General features: G+C 38.9%; 1 protein-coding gene across 1 annotated transcript in view; it reads left to right on the plus strand.

The window, feature by feature from the left end:
• LOC124788224 (phosphoinositide 3-kinase regulatory subunit 4) overlaps positions 1–20,079 on the plus strand; it is a 195,436-nt gene that overhangs the window by 53,754 nt on the left and 121,603 nt on the right. The window contains exons 4-7 of the mRNA XM_047255405.1: positions 624–796; positions 4,723–4,827; positions 11,639–11,765; positions 19,856–20,028. Of these exons, the coding sequence (XP_047111361.1) occupies positions 624–796; positions 4,723–4,827; positions 11,639–11,765; positions 19,856–20,028 (578 nt within the window). The remainder of the gene's footprint in view (positions 1–623; positions 797–4,722; positions 4,828–11,638; positions 11,766–19,855; positions 20,029–20,079) is intronic.

The raw sequence follows: 20,079 nt of genomic DNA on the forward strand, positions 1-20,079 counted from the left end.
GACAAAAAATTTCATAAGTAAGAACAGGGTTAGTTGGGAGGATATTCCTCATTTAAGGGCATGGTGAGAGGTATTTGCAGCCTTGAGAGGGAATGTGATTCATTTGCTGCTCTGCTGTCTGGAAGCTTGATTACTACATTTAGCCTTTGGGCATGTGCTGTTACCACACAAGAAAGCATCTGCTATGTCTGTAGGTTCAGTATTTTTCTGTCTTTGTCACTCTGTGTTTGTTCTTTCTCCAGCCACAAAAGTTCCAGTCATTCTCGTAATATATTATGAGTCGTCCAAAAAGCTCCAATATTTAATAAATATTGCTCGTATGAGCATTTCAATAAAATATGTGAAAATCAAATGGGCAACTGGTCTTGATGCTGGAATTTGGTAGCAAATGACATAGCTTGAGTTTTGAGATTGTTTCATTGTCTTTGAGGTCATTAAAGGGGGTTACTGCCTCCGTTGGCTACATGTGAGGGAAGAACCAGTCTGGTCTTGTAGAGAGAATCATTGATCAAAGTTTTGAGCATTGCAGCATGTTACTCAGCTCCATCTGTTGTAGAGCATGTGAGAGTTCTATTTTGTGTATTGCAGTTTAATACTATTTTTGTTGCTAATATCAATTCCAGGTCTGCCATGGAGACATAAAATTAGAGAACATAATGATAACCTCATGGAACTGGGTACTCCTTGTTGACTTTGCATCTTTCAAACCAACTTATCTTCCAGAGGATAATCCGGCTGACTTTTCTTACTTTTTTGATACTTCAAGAAGAAGAACATGTTACATTGCCCCAGAAAGGTATGTCTAAGAAATCTCTCAATGCTCATTTTTTGAATACTGATATTAAGTGAGCTGTTTTTTTGATGAAAATGCTGTTATCATTGGAGTGTGTGAATGTACAGTTCTATGTATTCAGGTTATTTATACTTCAGTGCTTGTTCAAAGTAAAGCACATTTCTTCAATATTTTGCAATTCGAGAACAGTTATTACAATCACCAATGAATAATGAGACATCTTGTTTCATATGTGATTTAGTTTACATCCCATAGATAGATTTTATCCTTCTTCTGTCAGGTTCTTATTCCTTCGCAGCCCAAAAGTTAAAAAATAAATAAATAAACACACACACACACACACACACACACACACACACACACAGAGAGAGAGAGAGAGAGAGAGAGAGAGAGAGCTGGGGATGGGGGGTGGAAGGAAGTGGAAGCAGAGCAAGGGGATTGCAGTGTGGGAGAAAATCCTTGAGGGGCTGGTTGAAGGCAATGGCAGTTTTCTACACAGAAAGAGAGGAGTTGGGCAGAAAAAAGGCAGCCATGTGATAAAACCATAAATACATACAAACAAGATAATTTATGCATTAAATTATGGAGACTTTGACCATAAAAGTGGGAGAGATGGAATGGAAATAGAAACAAGAGAGAAAGAAGAAAGATGTAGGACAGAAGAGTGAGAAATCAGTAAAAAATGAATAGAATAGGCATGTCCACTCAACACATACACCATGTGATTAAAAGTATCTGAACACCCCCAAAAACATATGTTTTTCTTGTTAGGTACATTGTGCTGCCACCTACGGCTAGGTACTACATATCAAAGACCTCAGTAGTCATTAGACATCGTGAGAGAATTGAATGGGGCGCTCCGCGGAACTCACGGACTTTGAATGTGCTCAGGTGACTGGGTGTCACTTATGTCATACATCTGTATGCGGGTTTTTCACACTTCTAAACATCCCTAGGTCCACTGTTTCTGATGTGATAGTGAAGTGGACATGTACAGCACAAAAGCGTACAGACTGACCTTGTCTGTTGACTGACAGAGACCGCCAACAGTTGAAGAGGGCCGTAATGTGTAACAGGCAGACATCTATCCAGGCCATCACACAGGAATCCCAAACTGCATAAGGGTCCACTTCAAGTTCTATGACAGTTAGGCAGGAGGTGAGGGAACTTGGATTTCATGGTAGAGCAGCTGCTCTTAAGCCACACATCATACCGGTTAATGCCAAACGACACCTCACTTGGTGCAAGGAGCATAAACATTGGACGACTGAACAGTGGAAAAATATTATGTGGAGTGATGAATCACGGTACACAATGTGGCTGTCTGATGGCAGGGTGTTGGTATGGTGAATGCCTGGTGAACATCACCTACCCGTGTGTGTAGTGCCAACAGTAAAATTCGGAGGCAGTGGTGTTATGGTGTGGTCATGTTGTTCATGGAGGGGGCTTGTACCTCTTGTTGATTTGTGGGCACTGTCACAGCACTGGCCTAAATTGATGTTTTAAGCACCTCCTTGCTTCCCACTGTTGAAGAGCAATTTGGGGATAGCGATTGCATCTTTCAACATGATCAAGCACCTATTCATAAAGCACAGCCTGTGGCGGAGTGGTTACATGACAATAACATCCCTGTAATGGACTGGCCTGCACAGAGGCCTGACCTGAACCCTATAGAACACCTTTGGGATGTTTTGGAATGCCAGCTTCGTGCCAGGTCACACTGACCAACATAGATACCACTCCTCAGTGCAGCACTCCGTGAAGAATGGGCTGCCATTCCCCAAGAATTTCCAGCACCTGATTAAATGTATGCCTGCGAAAGTGGAAGCTGTCATCAAGGCCAACACCATATTGAATTCCAGCATTACCAATGGAGGGCGCCACAAACTTATAAGTCATTTTTAGCCAGATGTCTGGATACTTTTGATCAAATAGTGTAGTTGAGGCTTTGAGTGACAGGAAGCCACATAAACAAGACTGAACTTTTAGCTAAATTTTTGGACAGTATGCTTTCACAGAGGTAAGAAACTAATTAAACACACATATGCATCTTCATTATGTGGGCCTGCGGTGGGGTTAGATGGGTGAAGGGAGGGTACAGTTTGGCCTGTGGGTGGGCGAGGCAATAAGAGAGTGGGGTAGGAGTTAGGCACCAATGAGCTCAACCAGGTGCTGGAAGGGGAAGCTGTTTGCAGTTAATGATGAACTGGATGATGTAGGGTAAGGGAGGTGAGGATAAGAGATTAGAATAGAGAAAGAAGAGGGCAATAGGAATATATTTGGTCATGTATATAAGGAACGAGACGGTGGGTCATCAGGGAAAGATAGTGTTCAATGGCAACAAGGTTGTGGGCATGGAGTATATTAATGTAAGGGAGATAGCATCAACAGTGACAAGCAGGGAGTAACGAGTTGCAGCCACTTTCCTGGTAAAGGAAATTAGCCAATGGAAAATGGGTTGGAGATGTTCATCAACTGAGGCAGAGAATCTTTCTGTAGGAGCACAGCAGTTGGCTATGACAGGACATTGAGGGTGATTAGGTTTGTATATTTAAGAAAATCTGTAGGAGGCGGGTTTTGTCGAGGAGAGGAAGGAGGTGGGTTTGGGCAAAAGTTTCTACTATTGGCATTGTGATTTTAGTTAGGATTGGAGGTAGTAATGGGCTGGGATGGGACTGGATCATTCTGGTTACATTTATAGGTGGTAGAGTCAGACAACTGATGGAGACCATCTTGGCAGGTAATCACAACAATTCATCACCACAGTAGTGGAGAATTCATTTGCAGGGAGAATGATCTATTCATAGTCTTCTTTAAAATCACAGGTAGCTGCTCTTGCCTTTTTTTAGATGCTTGTATTATTGGGAAGTGACCCAGGAAAGGTAGGTGAGACAAGATTGGAGGTGAGGAATTCCTGGAAGGTAACTGGGGAGGGAAGGTGTGGGGTCACAAGTCTGAACTAGGAAAGGCATAATTATATGCTTGATTTCGGACTATTTGGTCATAGCAGTAGGTAGTAAGTTAGTGTTTTTGCTGTAATGTATAGGTGAAGGAGAATAGACACCATGACCAATCCACAATTATTGAAACTGGATTCAGTGCTGAAGATGAGATTATTTAGGAAGGGCTGAAACTTCTGTGAGGCTCAGTTTGTTAGTGGAGAGGTTAATAATACCAGGAGGTTGCTTTGCGGGTAGCTATCTCTTAGGATATTCAGAGGCAGGAGTGGGAAGACAGTATACTGTGTAGCTTTTTTAAGTTGTGGTTTGATTGCTGTTCCAATTGACAGACAGAGTTGACCATCCAGTGGCTGTGCTACTGCTCAACTCCTCAACTATGTGGTGAGTAGTTATATTTATTCTACACCCAGTACTTTCCAGTAGCAGAAAAAGAGGGGGGGGGGGGTTGCATATGATTAAGTAGAGTTTTTAAGTTCAAAAACTATTGGTCTGATTATTTTAGATATTGACTAAAACATGTGAATTGAGATGAAAATTACAGGTTGTCTGTTTCACATAATAAAGCTCCAGTAACTTGCATTCTCTGCGGATGAGCTATGATCTTTTTTGATAAAATCAAACTGTGAGGTCTGAAGGATTTTCAATGTCCAACAGAAAGGATTTTATGCCACTGTTTTCAGAAAATGCTTTAAATCAATTTAGGACAAGTGGTCTCCACTGCCAGTTGTGGTTCTTGGCACAGACAGCTCCCTTGGCAACTTAAAAGACATTTATCACCAAGAAAAAGTTTATACATGTGAAAAGAAAGTAAGTATGCTAGAATGATGTGTAAAAGTGATGTTGTTTGGCATAAAATATTTATATAAAACAGTTTCATATCTTGATGAATGGATTTTCATAGTTCATGTTCAAATTTTGTGCTAATGTCTTTAACTTGTATTTTAGCTCTGGTCATTTTTGATTCCCTAGGTTTATCAAGACCTTAAATTCAGACATATCAAGCCAGCTGCTACTACCAGAAGAGACATCAAGAAGAGGAGATCTCACACCAGCTATGGACATATTTTCCGCTGGGTGAGTTGAATTACTGGCATTTGTGTTAGTGACGAATATCTTAGGCTATGATTTATTTCTCTTTGAGCAATATTTGTGTTTTGTTATACATGAGCACAAGATTTCATGATAAAGTGTATGGGACAAAACTGATTCTCAACATGTATTGTATGAAATGCATACTTCTCTTGTATTAGGAAGGATTAGCAGGCATGGGGGGGAGGGAGGGATTTGGGAGGGGGGGGGATATTGGGGATGTGAGAAGGAGGAGGAGGAGGAGATGGAGGAGGAGGAGGAGGAGGGGGGGGGGTATCCAGTTACTAGAAATTACGAAGTAATTCAGAAAGGCAGGGCAGATCCTACTCAAGATGAAAGTAATATGTGGTCTGAGAAGGGACTGACAAATTATGGTAATAATTCTAATAACTATGGAGTAAAGATATGGCAGTAAAAACTGATGCCAATGTAACTGTTGGCAATTGAAAACATTATTAAAATTTGAGTAAATAACTTCTTGTTTGACATTTGGCAATGGGAATGGGGATGATAAGATTTTTCTTGAAATCTTCCTTTCTTTTGCTTGTAGTTATTGTGTATATAATGTAATTGGATACATAAAAAATCTACTCACCAATTAGCAGCAGCTTTTACTTGTGCAAGCTCCTAGCAGAAGTGTTGAAGGGGAAGGAAGAGGGGTGAAGGGAAAGGAACTGGAGAGGTTTAGGAAAAGAGAAGGGGGTAGAGCGGATTGTAAGTGTTCCCTGACCTGGGGTTCTGAGTGACTTTTCTGAAATTTATCCCTTTTTCTAAACCTCTTTTGTTTTTTTCTTTCACCTTTCTTCCTTCCTCTTCAACCCTTCTTCCGGAAGAAGGAGCAACTGGCTGTGAAAGCTTGCATAAGTAAAACCTTTTTTATGTGTGTGGTCTCCTGCTGCCACTTGCTGAGTAGATTTTTTATCTGTCCAGTTACATTATATTACTCATTGATTAGTCATTCTGCGATTTATAGAACTTGGCTTTGATAGACGTATTTTTGGTAAGGTGAAATATGGTTTCTATTTTTTTTATTAATTAATTTTTAAACATGCTGAGTTGCATCCACTTGCTTATGTCTTTAAACCTCACTATCTGCGTAAATTTTTCATGATTTATCCTCAGTTTTCTGTATGGTGATTGATGTGAGATCCAAAGATGACCCTTTCTGCTTCTGTTTGCAGTTTCTCAATTTGTTGCACAGCTGCATCAAGACGATCCAAATGAACTGCTCATCAGTGAAAAGCTTAACAGTGAATAATCATCTACTTCTTGTCGTTATCACCTAATCTCCATTCTCTCCTCAGATATTTACACCACTCACAAGTAACTCCTTCACAACACAGTGTAAATGCAAATTTGAGAATTGTCTCCTTGTCTCACCCCTGTCCTAATTTCATAAGTGCCAGAAATTTCTCCTCTGAATTTGTCTGATGTATTTGTTTTCAACAAGGGCTGCTGAATGATTGCTCTTATCCTATTGTCCAAATCCAATTCATCAATAACTCAAATTAACGTATCTCAGTCATTATAGCTGTAAACATCCTGAAAATGGTTATTGTTATTTCTGTCTCCATTTTGCTGACGTATCCATGGTCCTTTCTCTTACATTGTGCTTTTACATACACTAGAAAGGACATAGCGTGTCTTCTGAAATGGAATAGTTTTTCAAGGATAGTTTTCCAACATCTTTAATATGGATAGGGAGTATGATTGCTGTGTGCAGATGTGAGCTGAGTTGGTAACACTTCGCTCTCAGTTCCAGGCTATGTTGGCTTCAGTTATGGACTGGCAGTGGGGATCCAAATGAACTACTCATCAGTGAAAAGCTTAAAAGTGAATAATCATCTACTTCTTGTGATTATCACCTGATCTCCGTTCTCTCCTCAGATATTTACACCACTCACAAGTAACTCCTTCAGAACACAGTGTAAATGCAAATTTGAGAGTCTGCTGGTTGTTCTGCACCAGTGGCTGCCCAGTTACTGCTTGCATTGAGGTTGACGTTGACCCTCACCTGTGATAAAATGGGAGGTTGCCTCGGGTCATGGCAGGCTGTGAAAGACTTCTGGGGAGGGGGGGGGGGGGGGACGGCAAACATAAGGCCCACGGTTTGTCTGACAAAAAACAGGCCCCAGGTGCTATCTGTGGCTAACAATGTCCCTTAGTCAGATGCAGTTGCGTGTCCTGTTTCCTCTGAAACTTCTCAGCTTGTAAGATCTGGTGAGTCATAGAGGTGGGATGGCTGTAGTTGAGAGCTCCAATGTTAAGCATATTATGGGATCTCTTAGGGACATGGCTACCAAGGAGGGGAAGAAAACCAATGCGCACTCCATGTGCTGGGTGGAGTCATTCAAGTTGTGAAACAGGCCCTTCTGGATGCCATGAGGATCACAGACTGTGGGCAACTGCAGGTGGTGGCTCACACCAATACCAGTGATGTGTGTCGCTTTGAATCGGAAGAGATTCTCTCTGATTTCAGGTGGCTGTCTGCAGTGGTAAAGGCTGCCAGCCTTGGGTGCGAGATGAAAGCAGGACTCGCCATTTGCAGCATAATCAATAGAACCAATTGCGGACCTCAGGTACTGAGCCTAGTGGAGGGTTTGAATCAAAGGCTCAGATAGTTCTGCGACCATGTAGGCTGCAGATTCTGTGACTTGCGCTGTAGGCTGGTGGAGTTTTGGGTTTCACTAAATAGGTCAGGAGTCCATTACACATAGGAGGTAGCTACATAGGTAGGTAGTGGGGGCTGTGTGGCACGAACTGAGCGGTTTTTTATAGTAGAGGGTTTTGGTGAATCACAAAAACGGGTTCAGACTCAAAGGTGCAGATTGAACACAGGAAGAATTTCGATCTAGGAACCTTGGTAGAACAGCTGCAAATTGTCATAGCTGTGTTGGGAAAGTACCAGACCTCCGAGTGCTAATACAAAGCACTGATGCTCAAATCGTTATAGGCACCGAAAGCTCTCTAAAGCCAGAGATAAGTGCAGCCAAAATTTTTGCAAAGGATCCAATAGTGTTCAGAAGGGATAGGCTAAATGCAGGTGGGAGTGGAATGTTTGTTGCTGTTAGAAGTAGCTTACCTTGTATTAAGTTCCTGTGAGCTAATATGGGTAGAGGACATTCTTGACAACTGGAATCAAATACTAATTGGATCCTTTTACCAACCTCACAACTCAGATTATACAATCGCTTGAAAGGGTCAAAGAAAACTTGAGTCTAATTTCAAACACATACCCAACTCATACAATTATAGGTGGCAATGACTTCAGTTTACCCTTGATATGTTGGCAAAAATACATGTTTAAATCTGGATGTGTGCAAAAAACTTTGCCCAAAATTGTACTAAGTGCATCCTCTGAAAATTATTTTTAGCAGTTAGTTCATGAAGCCACTCAAATAGTAAACATTTGTGAAAACACACTTGGACTCTTAGCAACAAATAATACTGAGCTAATAACAAGCATCCAAGCTGATGTAGGGGTTAGTGAACACAGGGCTTGTCATAGCGAGATTGAATACCGTAACTCCTAAATCCACCAAAAATAAATGAAAAATATGTCTATTCCAAAAAGGCAAATAAAAATTCACTTGACATTTCTCCACTTTGCTTCACTCCTTCCAAATTAACATTTTAAGTGTAGACCAGAGGTGGCTTGAATTCAGAGAAATAGTATCGACAGCAGTTGAGAGATTTAGACCAAATAAATTAAGAAACAACGGAGCTGTTCCCCCTATAACATACAAAACTGGTCAGAACACTGTTGCAGAAACAATGAAAAAAAATATGCTAAATTTAAACAAATGCAAAATCCCCGAGACTCAGTCTTTTACTGAATCTTGAAATTCAGCATGGACTTTAATGCGAGATGCTTATAACAATTTCCACAAAGAAACTTTGTCTCCAAACCAAATTTTGGTCATACGTAAAGTATGCTAGTGGCAAGACACAATCAATGCCTTCTCTGCATGATAAAAATGGAAATACTGTCAGTGACAGTGGCACCAAAGCAGAGTTACTATACGCAGCCTTGTGAAATTACTTCACCGAAGAATATGAAGTAAATATTCCAGAGTACAAATCAAGAACAGCTGCCGCCATGAGTAACATAGAAGTGGATATCCTTGGAATAGTGAAGCAAATGAAATCACTTAATAAGACCAAGTCTTCACGTCCATATGGTAAAAAAGTTAGATTCCTTTCATTGTGTGCTGATGCAGTAGCTCCATACTTAACAATCCTGTACAACCACTCAGTCAATGAAAGATCCATGCCCAAAGACTGGAAAGTTGCACAAGTCACACCAATATTCAATAAAGGCAATAGAAGTAATCCACTAAATTACAAAATATCATTAATGTCGACATTCAGCAGGCTCTTCTAACATATATTGTGTTCGAACATTATGAATTACCCTGAAGACGACAGTCCATTGACACAGAGTCAACATGGATGTAGAAAACATTGTTCTTGTGAAACACCTAATGCTTTACCCACATGAAGTGTTGAGTGCTGTTGACAAGGAATTTCAAAGTGATTCCATATTTCTAGGATTCTAGAAGGCTTTTGACACCGTACCTCATAAGTGCCTTGTAATCAAATTATGTGCTAATGGAATATTGTCTCAGTTATGCGACTGGATCCGTGATTTCCTGTCAGAGATGTCACAGTTAATAGTAACTGATGGAAAGTCATTGAGTAAAACAGAAGTGATTTGTGGTGTTCTTCGAGGCAGTGTTATAGACCCTGTGCTGTTTCTTATATTTATAAACAATGTATGAGACAATCTGAGCAGCTGTCATAGGTTGTTTGCACACGATGCTGTCATTTATTATCAAAAGATCAAAACCAGTTTGCAAAATGAGTTAGAGAAGATATCTGTATGGCTCAATAATTGGCAATTTACCCTAAATAACTAAATATGTGAGGTCATCCGCATGAGTGCTAAAAGGAATCCACTAAACTTTGATTACATAAAAAATCAGTCAAATCTAAAGGCAGTAAATTCAACTAAATACCAAAGAATTACAATTACAAATAACTTAAATTGGAAAGAACTTCTAGAAAATGTGAGGAAGGCGAACAAAAGCTGTGTTGTATTGTAGAACACGTAGAAGATACAACAGAGCTACTAAAGAGACTGCCTAAACTAAGCTTGTCCATCTTCTTGCATGGCATGGGATCCTTACCAGATAGGTTTAACGGAGTACACGAGAAAGTTCAAAGAAGGGCGGCATGTTTTGTACTATTGAGAAATAGGAAGTATTATAGACATGATATAGTATTTTGGGTGGAAATCATTTAAACAAAGGCATTTTTCATTGCAGCCAGATCTTGTCATGAAGTGTCAATCACCAGCTTTCTTTTTCCATATTTTGTTGATGCTGACCTACATGAGGAGAAATGATCATATTAATAAAATAAGGGAAATCAGAGCTTGCACGGAAAGATATAAATGTTCTTTTTTTTTCGTGCTCTGTTCAACAGTGGAATAATAGAGGATTAGTGTGAAGGTGGTTCGATGAACCCTCTGCCAGGCACTTAAGTGTGACTTGCAGAGTACCCATGAAGATGTAGGTGCAGATGTAGATGACAACCTGTGCCCCATATTTCAGGAATCTGCTTCATCGAGTGACAGCTTGCATTAGTGCCTTTTACATGACAGCCAATTAAGTGCGTATGGAATGGAAATGAAATGAGCGTATGGCATTGTGGGCCAGGTGGCCCCATCTGGGGAAGTTTTTTTCAGTTGACACCACATTGAGAGACATGCGCGCCGGTGATGAGGATGAAATGATGATGAGAACAACACAACACCCAGTCCCTAAGTGGAGAAAAATCTCCTACCTGGCCAGGAATTGATCCCCGACAAGCTTGCATGGGAGACGAACACGTTTCCACCCAGCTAAGCAGGCAGACAGGTCTTTTGAATATTTGTTTTGACAAGAAAAAAAAAAGAAGGAAAAAACACTTGAAAAGCAATTTTGGATATTCCTGAATAATTATACAAGGGAATGCTGAAAAATGATGACTCCAAATTTTTAATGTGAAAATTCTTAAACCTTTTTAAATAAAAGAAACCCTATTAACATGTCTACATTGTTATTCTTCATCTCTACGTATCTGCAGCCCTCTGTCAGTAGAGAGTTGCAAATCATAGTGTGTAAATGGTAGTCGTCGTGACATCTGCAAGAATTTGACAGCTTGAGCGCTGTCATTGATCATCCTCCCTATAGTCCTGGCTTGGCCCCATCTGTTTCTAAAACTTAAAGAACACCTCTGAAGATTTGATAGTGATGAAATGGTGCAAGCAGAGGTGAAGTTATTGTGTGCTTAACAATGTCAAAGATTCTACAGTGACAGCATCTACAACATGATTTCTCATTGGGAGAGATGTGTTCATTGTTAGTGTGATATAAATGTGTAGACATGAAGAATAATAATGTACAATGTTAAAATGTTTATTTTATTAAAAAAGCTTTTACAGTTTTCACATAAAAAAATTGGAGACATTACTTTTCAGCACTCCCTTATACTTTCAGTTTTTGTAGTCTTTGTTTCCTTGTTTTTCTATCTATCTTTAAGAACAATATATTTTATTCCTCACAGACTTAAAAGTCATGGGACCGATGACGTCCCAGTTTGGTCCTCTCCCGGAATCAACCAACCATCTTAAAAATCACCATGAAATATGGTTGCAGTTCATGTTGTTAGCTTTGAAGTGGAAACATTAAAAAATCACTTCTACTTAAACTGAAGAATTACTCCATGAATTTGTATTACATTTCTTGCCTAGGTGTGCCCTGCTGGAGTTGTTTAATGAAGGCCATCCACCATTTGATTTCTCACAACTCCTTTCTTACCACAGTGGTGAATATAATGTTTCACGGCACTTGGAGAAGCTTGATGATCCGGACATAAAGGTAAATGGACATGTATAGTGTTTTTCTCTCTTTAATTTCTTCTATTCTCTTTTCTTTCTATTCATGAAAGATTGTATGCCTACCACAGTAATGTGATTGTTATATTCATGGGAGAAATAAGCTCATGATTGCAGGAAACTTTTTTATGTAATATACTGGACCTCCTGTTGCTCTTAATTTTAGTTAGTCATGAAAAATCAAGTTTGCCAAGATCACTAGTAATTCTTTTTGTTACTGTTACCAGTTCTGACAGATGTATGCTGTGTTAATTGGATGTAAAAGTTACAAAAACAAACATCCAAGTGAAGGTGGATCAAACATATTTGGTTTCATTTAACAATTTTGTACACTATTGCAACATTAGTATGTACCTTGTAACATTATTAGGTGTACATGCTTTTTACAAAATTGAATGTCACATAGTGACGTTGTATCAGATTGTAACAAAAAGTGGCAGGGAAGATCAGCACCTCACAAATAAAATACCACACAATTAAAACATACAACATGTTGTGCTGATACCTCAGCATACACTAATCACTTGATACCACAATGATGACTTAAGTAGTATAATGCTTTCACAGATAATTAAATACACAATTGTTTTTGTAGTAGTGTCTGATAACTGATAAATTTTGATTGCATGTGCCACACTGCAATTATGTCTTCTCTCCAATCTCATTAAAATTATTTTTAACAAAATTTATGTAACATTTTAAATCACAGATTTAAAATAAGATTATGTTTTGAAAATAGGCACTGTTAATTTTGAAAAAAAAAAAAACTTACAATGAAATATACATTTTCATCCTTTACATGTAAACGTATACTAAACAACAGTTCAATGTCATTTTTAGAAAAATCGTGTACAATAAAATGTAGTTCAGATTATTTGGCAACATAGAACCATATCAAAAGCCTTACAAAAAACAGTCATCAAGGTAACTAGCCTGTATGCAAGACAGATATAGGCCATAGCTGTGGCCCATACAAAATCACTTCATGAAATGCTATTAGGTTTACATAATTGTATTCTTCACAGCACATAAAGTGAACTACACTAAGTCATAGGCATAAGTGGTGCAGTGCCCGTGGTCTAATTACAACATGTTCATAAAAGAATTATGAGTTATAGTGTCAGTGTAGCTGCATGGTGGATTGTTGCAAAATATTGTGGAGCTCGTGGTATAGTTCCTGAGCTTTACATGAGAGCATAAGCACCCACTCATGGAACAACTGATGTGTATTGTGGGATTCAAAACTTATGTATGCTAAAATGTGCATGGTGTATACCTACATGTTTTCAGTTTAAGTAGGTACAAATTACATCTGGAAGTAAGATGTGATATGGTACCACCAGATGCCTATATCTTTTATATAAAACTTCTTAATATATGAATGAAATTTCTATATGTAAATGACGTGGTGCTGGATATTTATGTTTTTTACAGTACTTAGGATTTTGTTGAAGTAGATACAACAGTAAATACATCATGGTGAACAATAAATACATCATGGTAGGCAGAAATGTGACCCTAAAGAATTAAAGATTGCATGAAAATTGCATAGTGCCAATGACAATATCTCACACATAATACACTAAAGATTTTGATGGTAACAGTTTCCAATTTAGTCTGGTTTCTTCAGTATTGTAAACAAAGTCCAAATCATAGTCATTTTCATCCTGTTCTTTTTTACATCCATTATTAAAAGAATTTTCTGCCTCTGCATCAGCTGACTTTTTCGTCTTGTGTTTCCATTTCAAGAATTTCTTGATGAGATTTGAACCTATACAGCCATCCATTACTTGCCACAAGTGATTCATTGCCATCTGTTTTTTATTTATTTATCTACACCCTAACAGTAATGCCTTTTCTCAGAGCAAAGGACCATATATTGGCTTATTGGCTGCCCAGTTGATTGCTTTTAGGAGAACCAACAATACAAAGATTTTTCCGAGGTTCCTATTTCAGTTTCTTTACACTTTTCGATGTTTACTCCTACATTCACTATCAAGTTTGCAGGTGTACTACAAAATCTAATCAATATTCTTCTTAATATGCTTATCATAGAAGTATTCACACCATACTTATTCGCTAACTTGCAACAAGTTTCTCCTTTTTTTAATGATAAATAATGTTTATTTTATCTTTAAGTGATGATATCACTCTCTTGTGTGTAGAGATTTTTAAGCACAGACATGTCACAGCACAGCGGTGTAGCAACTGGAACTGTCTAACTCAAACAATAATGAAACATGTGCTATCTAATTCAATAGTGAAACGTGCTGTCTAACTGAAACAGTAATGAAATGCATGGGGCAGCGCAACATATCTGTGCACACCTGGACTAGACAACAAAGATACTTGCTTGCAGGTGACAGTCCAGATAATTGTAACTGAGTCTCCACTGTATTATCTATGAGGGCATGTTGAAAAGTTCTTGGCTTAGCTGTTCTTCATCTTTTTAGCTCAGAAACATATTAAATTTTGGATGTAGTTCACGTTAGGTAAGAGAACTTTGTGTAAAATATTTCCAGTGATTCCGGAATGAAGCTTTCTCATTGTAGCAGATTGTGTACTGTTTTGAAACTTTCTGGCGTTAGTAAGAGCATTGCCAGCAAAAGGCACATTTCCAGGCTTGAGTCCTGGTGGGGCACACAGTTTTAATCATCCATAAAGTCTGATGTTTCCAGTGAGTTGATTGCGTTATCAAGATGTGTCCGTTGAAGCATTGCAAAATGCTTGCCTGTGGCTGCCAAAGCATCTACATAGGACTTTAAATGGTTTCTGGTGACAAATTTGTATAGGTTTGGGAATAGTGGAAAGTGGGTAGGTGCCAAATTGGGTAAATAGGCTCTTATTTCAAAAACTTAGACTCATACTTCTGACCTTGAGTTTTTTATTGGTGAAGCTCCTTTTGTTGACGAGCACATTGTCCATAAGAAATATGAATTTTGTGTGCTGCATTTCGTGACTCTTCCCCACATGCATACAGAACACATGGAAATTTCGCAAGCTACTGTCTTAGCTTTCATGAAGTAATTTTCAAGAAGAGTACCTATTGCAGATGAAACCAATTTCAGTTGGTTCATAACCGCTACCTTACACCTACTGTGTTTCTGTACTGTGTCTGGTATGAAGTGGTGGTCCCACGTCTCGTCCATATTTGTGCTCAATATCAGTTTTTTTAAATTATTGTTTTATTTTTGAAATTGTTTTAAACATATCGAGCAGTGATTATGACACAGGAGTGATCTTCAAGGGAAAGGGGGCTCAAATTCCTGTCCAACAATTAAATTTTTTTCTGTGTTTCACCAGATTCATTCAGACAAATGGCAGGATGATTTATTTTCATTTGAAAGGACACTGCTGATTTAATTCCCAATATTTGTCCAGGCTCAGTGTTTTTATGTCGTTATTAATAATCTTGTTGACAGTAGGATGTGATACATTAAACTCCCTTCTCCCTTTTAAAATAGTGCTAATATAGATGGGGAATTCAGTTTTGTGTTATCAACTTTTAGCACTCATCTTGAATGTTAATTCTTCCTCTAAAATATGCCTTACTTTTTCTTTTGATGTACCTGCAGTATTATCTATTTTACACACCTCAAATTTCCTGCTGTTCAATAACGCTTGGTGTACATTCTTGATGTTTGCATCCATGCTTGCAGTTTTGGTTGTCATTCCTGTGGACTATTTTTACTCAAAGATTGGTTATTTTTAATTCAACCACAATTTACTGATTTATTGTTTATCCACTTGGTATGAATTTTAATGATGATAAATTATTTAAAACAAAACAAAAAATGACTGCACATTACTTCAGTATATCTGTTTTAATGCAACATGCATAACATGCTTGTTATCTCTCAAGTCCTGCAATCGGTTTATTGTAATCTCACTGGCCATCACATCCACCATAGCAAAAAAGCTCTGAGAGAATATCATTAGGAGATCTGAAAAGCAAAACAGCGTCAAAGGGCGTAGGGGGCGTTGGAAATTGAACTCTGCCATAGATAGCGATGTGAGACTAACAGTAGTTCACTGTCTGTTTGGAGTCCGGGCAGGGAGTACACATAACGGCAAAACTTGTTGCACCTGAGGAAGACAACTGGATTGGTTGTCAAATTATTATGCATAAAATGAAACAATAACTCAGGAGAACACCTGTAAGCATGCCATTACACAGCATATTTATTTTAAAAATCCATGTAAAGAAAACTATTCCAAACATTAAGTTGACGCTTTAGTTGCATCATTGTGCAACATGCACCAACATAACAAAAACAAAATATCTTGATATTGATGTCATCTTTATGTCAGCCCAAGAATTTTTTGCTTTTTCCCAGATATATGATTGATAAATACTTCATTTTTATTTGTTTGAATGTAGTTTATACCATTCATACATGATGGTGTCCTTATGATATCTGTTCAGTCAGTGTACACATTCCTTAAAACTTTTCATTCACCTCACCTATTTTATTGACTTGAACACTACTCAAAGATATGTTGCTTGAGTGCCTTGTAGGTGACTTTTTATGGTTGAGCTATACTCATCAGAATTCTTCCAGTTGAGAACAGTTTATTATTTACTTACCTCACTGCAAGATAATTATGATGGGTCCATCTTACAGTGCTTTCAGTTGTAAGTCCCAAGACATGTGACTGAGTGGTGTACTCCTGATGTTGCACTCATGCAGTGCTATTGTTGCTTGTGTTAATGAACCTTTATTTATTTTCAATTAAAGTCTACTATCTGTCTTTGTGCTGAGCACTGTTTCATCTTAATTTTTAAGATTCAGTTCTTCTCACTGCATGTAACCAAAAAATTTTTGTCTCCCATTAGGTGTTTGACTTGGTATAAGTGCAACTGTGTTTGTACCAGCTGAATGGTCATTTACAGGACCTGATTCAGTGAGTAATTGTGCAATGTTATGTAGTGCTTACTCTGAATGATGAAAAAGACTTGGCATGGCAAAAACTTATCAGGTGGACTTAATTCCTATGGACAAATATGAAATTATGCAGTTTTGTAGCTACTCACACAGTATTAATACTAGATGGAAGTTTTTGAGGATGAAAAAATTTCTCTACCATTTATCATAAGTGTTTAATTGGATTAATATTGGCCAAATGTTGTTGTAAGCCATTGTTTGGACTTTTTCAAAATACTCATCAAACCGAATTGGGCTGTAACACCAATATTAATAGGATAAATAGCTACTCACCATATTAAATACCATAATAAGTTGCTACTTGAGTAACAGACAAGTACCATGAGAAGTACTCTAGATGATATGTTGAGCTGTTGGACTAAATCCTTCATCAGACACAGAAAACTTGCGCAGATTCACATAAGCACAACTCAAACACACATGGCCACTGTCACATCTGGACACTGAAACCCGACTGTGACTACTTCTGAGGTAAGCAGCAATCTTTGCTCAGATGGGTAGTAAGGGTACAACAGGGATGTGAGGCGAGAAGAAGAGGGACAGCAGGGTAGGGAAAGGGGAAGACGGTAGTGCCACCTATGAGAGTGTGCAGGGATGTGGTGTGGACAGGGTTTGGGCTGCTAGGTGCAGGATCGAGGGGTTGTAATGGGGGAGAGGGGAGGGAGGGGGGGGAGGGGGAAGAGAAATGATGAAATGATGTAAGGGGAAGAACAATGCAGTTTCATTGGGGATAAAAGGGATATGTACTACTGGTGTGGAAGCAGGGAAGGGGATTGATAAGTGGTGGACAGCAACTAGCAAAAGTTAAAGCTGGCTGTGTTATTGAAACAAAGGATATATTGCAAGTAGAGTTCACACCTGCACAGTTCGGAAAAGCTGTTGTTGGTGGGAAGAATCAGGATTGCACAGAATTTGAAGCAGTCATTCAAGTGAAGCACACCATATTTGGCAGCCTGCTCAGCAACTGATTGGTCTAGCCGTCTCTTGGTCACAGTTTGGTGGTAGGCATTCATGTTGATAGACAGCTTGTTGTGAGGCCATTGTAGAATGCAACACAGTGTTTGTAGCTAAGTTGATAGATTACTTGGGTGCTTTCACAGGTGGCCTTACTTTTGATGGGGTGGGAGATGCCATTGACAGGATTGGTGTATGGGAGGATGTTATTGGTTTATATTGTGATATGTAATGAAATGCATTAACCTGCTTAAAATTTTATAGTTTGGAGGATATTTTGGCTGCATTCTGAGGCACAAAATGATCTACACTTGATAGTTCATAATATATGCCATAAGTTCAGGTATAAGTTAGTGGGTTTAGTCTGTGTCATCAAGATAGCTCAAACATGTACAGAACCAACACCAGTCTGCAAATTACTTTCAGGCAAATGAGATCCAAGACCTGCCATATTCTACGGTGAAGTTCAATCAGACTATGAGGAAGGTTAAAGCTTCTGGAGCTGTACCTCATGTGACCAATCCCCAAATATCATGAACTCTCAAAAGCCCAATAAATGATTTCAGTAGACCAGGTACAATGCTGCTTTGTGTACTGAAACTCTAAGAGGGGCAGTTTTCATCCCTGTCTTCTACAAACATGTTATAACATTTGATGTTCCTTATTATTTGATTGTGACATAACATTATCCAGTTTGACTTTTTTTATGCTTCAGACAATTCTTGCTCATCGTCCCTGACCATTCATGTGAAGTCAAAATCAAACAAAGGAAAATCCAGGATGGAACGTAACAGTATTATGAAAGGGGTAGTTGTTACTCACCATATAGCAGGAGGTGAGTCGCAGATAGGCACAATAAAAGACTGTCACAAAATAAGCTTTTGGCCAACAAGACCTTTACAAAAATAGATGACACACACACACACACACACACACACACACACACACACACACAGATATATTCACGCAAACGCAACTCTCACACACATGACCACAGTCTCTGGCAGCTGAAGCCACACTACGAACAGTAGTAGCAGTGGATGATGGGAGAGGCAACGAGTTTGGGGTAAGGAGGAGGCTGGGGCAGGGAAGGGGAGGGATAGCAGGGTAAGGGTGGGGTATGGTGAAGTGCTGCTGGGGAGCATGCAGGGACGAGGTGAAGAGAGGGTAAGGCAGCTAGGTACAGTCGGGAGGTTAGATGGAGGGTGTGGGGGTCGGGGGAGGGTAGCAGAAAAGTAGAAAAGTAAAAATACTGGATGGAAGAGGTTAGATGGGTGAGGACAATGATTATTGAAGGCTGAGGCCAGGAGGGTTACAGGAATGTAGGACATTTGCAGGGAGAGTTCCCACCTGTGCAATTCAGAAAAAGCTGGTGTTGGTGGGAAGTTTCCATATGGCACAGGCTGTGAAGCAGTCATTAAAATGGAGGAGGTCATGTTGGGCAGCATGCTCAGCAACAGGGTGGTCCAGTTGTTTCTTGACCAGTTTGTCGGTGGCTATTCATGCGGACAGCTTGTTGGTTGTCATGCCCACGTAGAATGCAGCACAATATTGTTACATTCTTGTGAAGAGGTTGCACTGCTGTGTGGTAGGGTATTTCTGGTACATACGATGTTGTGGCTTGAGGAATTGGTTGCACACTTGCCATCTCTTGATGCACTTTTTCAGATTCTGTGTTTACATTGTCTTGCCATAAGCAGGGAAGCATATGTTCACTGTATGTAAATGAAAAATAGAGACATCAAGATTTGTAAGGTGTTTAATAATTAATGCACCTACTGGTATGACTTAACTTCAACTGTCTGATAAGTTCTTAATGCAGTCTGCTGTTTTTATTTGTTGTCGTCCCATTTCCCCATATTCCTTAAATGCTATCACATTCTCTCCAGTTCCTGGCCATCAGAAATTTTGCCCTATAGTTACATCTTTTTTGCAGTAAATTGATTCACATAAACTATACATTATTGAGTATATGGAGTGCTTAGCTGACATTATTTATGAGCAGTCTATTTTTTTCAGTGATGCAAATACCTCATCATTGTTGTTTGTGACATAATAAGTTTTTAAAAAGTGCTCATACTGTAATATAATTGCATTGTATGCAGAAACTGCAGTAAAATATAATTCCATTGCGTGCTGAGATTGTATCTGGATATAATTTCAATCTGTACAGAAACTTCTGCGAGATATGCTTCAGAGGGACCCTACAAAGCGGCAGTCTGCAGAGATATATCTTGACCAACAGAGGGGTAAAGCTTTTCCTGAATACTTTTACTCATTCTTGCAGTCATATATGCATTTTTTCTCTGCTGCACCTATTGTATCACCAGATGAGAAGATTGCCAGGTAAGATGATTGAAGGAAAGCCATATGCATTTCTGATGTACTTTACCATGC

The sequence above is a fragment of the Schistocerca piceifrons genome, chromosome 3, assembly GCF_021461385.2.
Source record: "Schistocerca piceifrons isolate TAMUIC-IGC-003096 chromosome 3, iqSchPice1.1, whole genome shotgun sequence".
Taxonomy (NCBI): Eukaryota; Metazoa; Arthropoda; class Insecta; order Orthoptera; family Acrididae; genus Schistocerca; species Schistocerca piceifrons.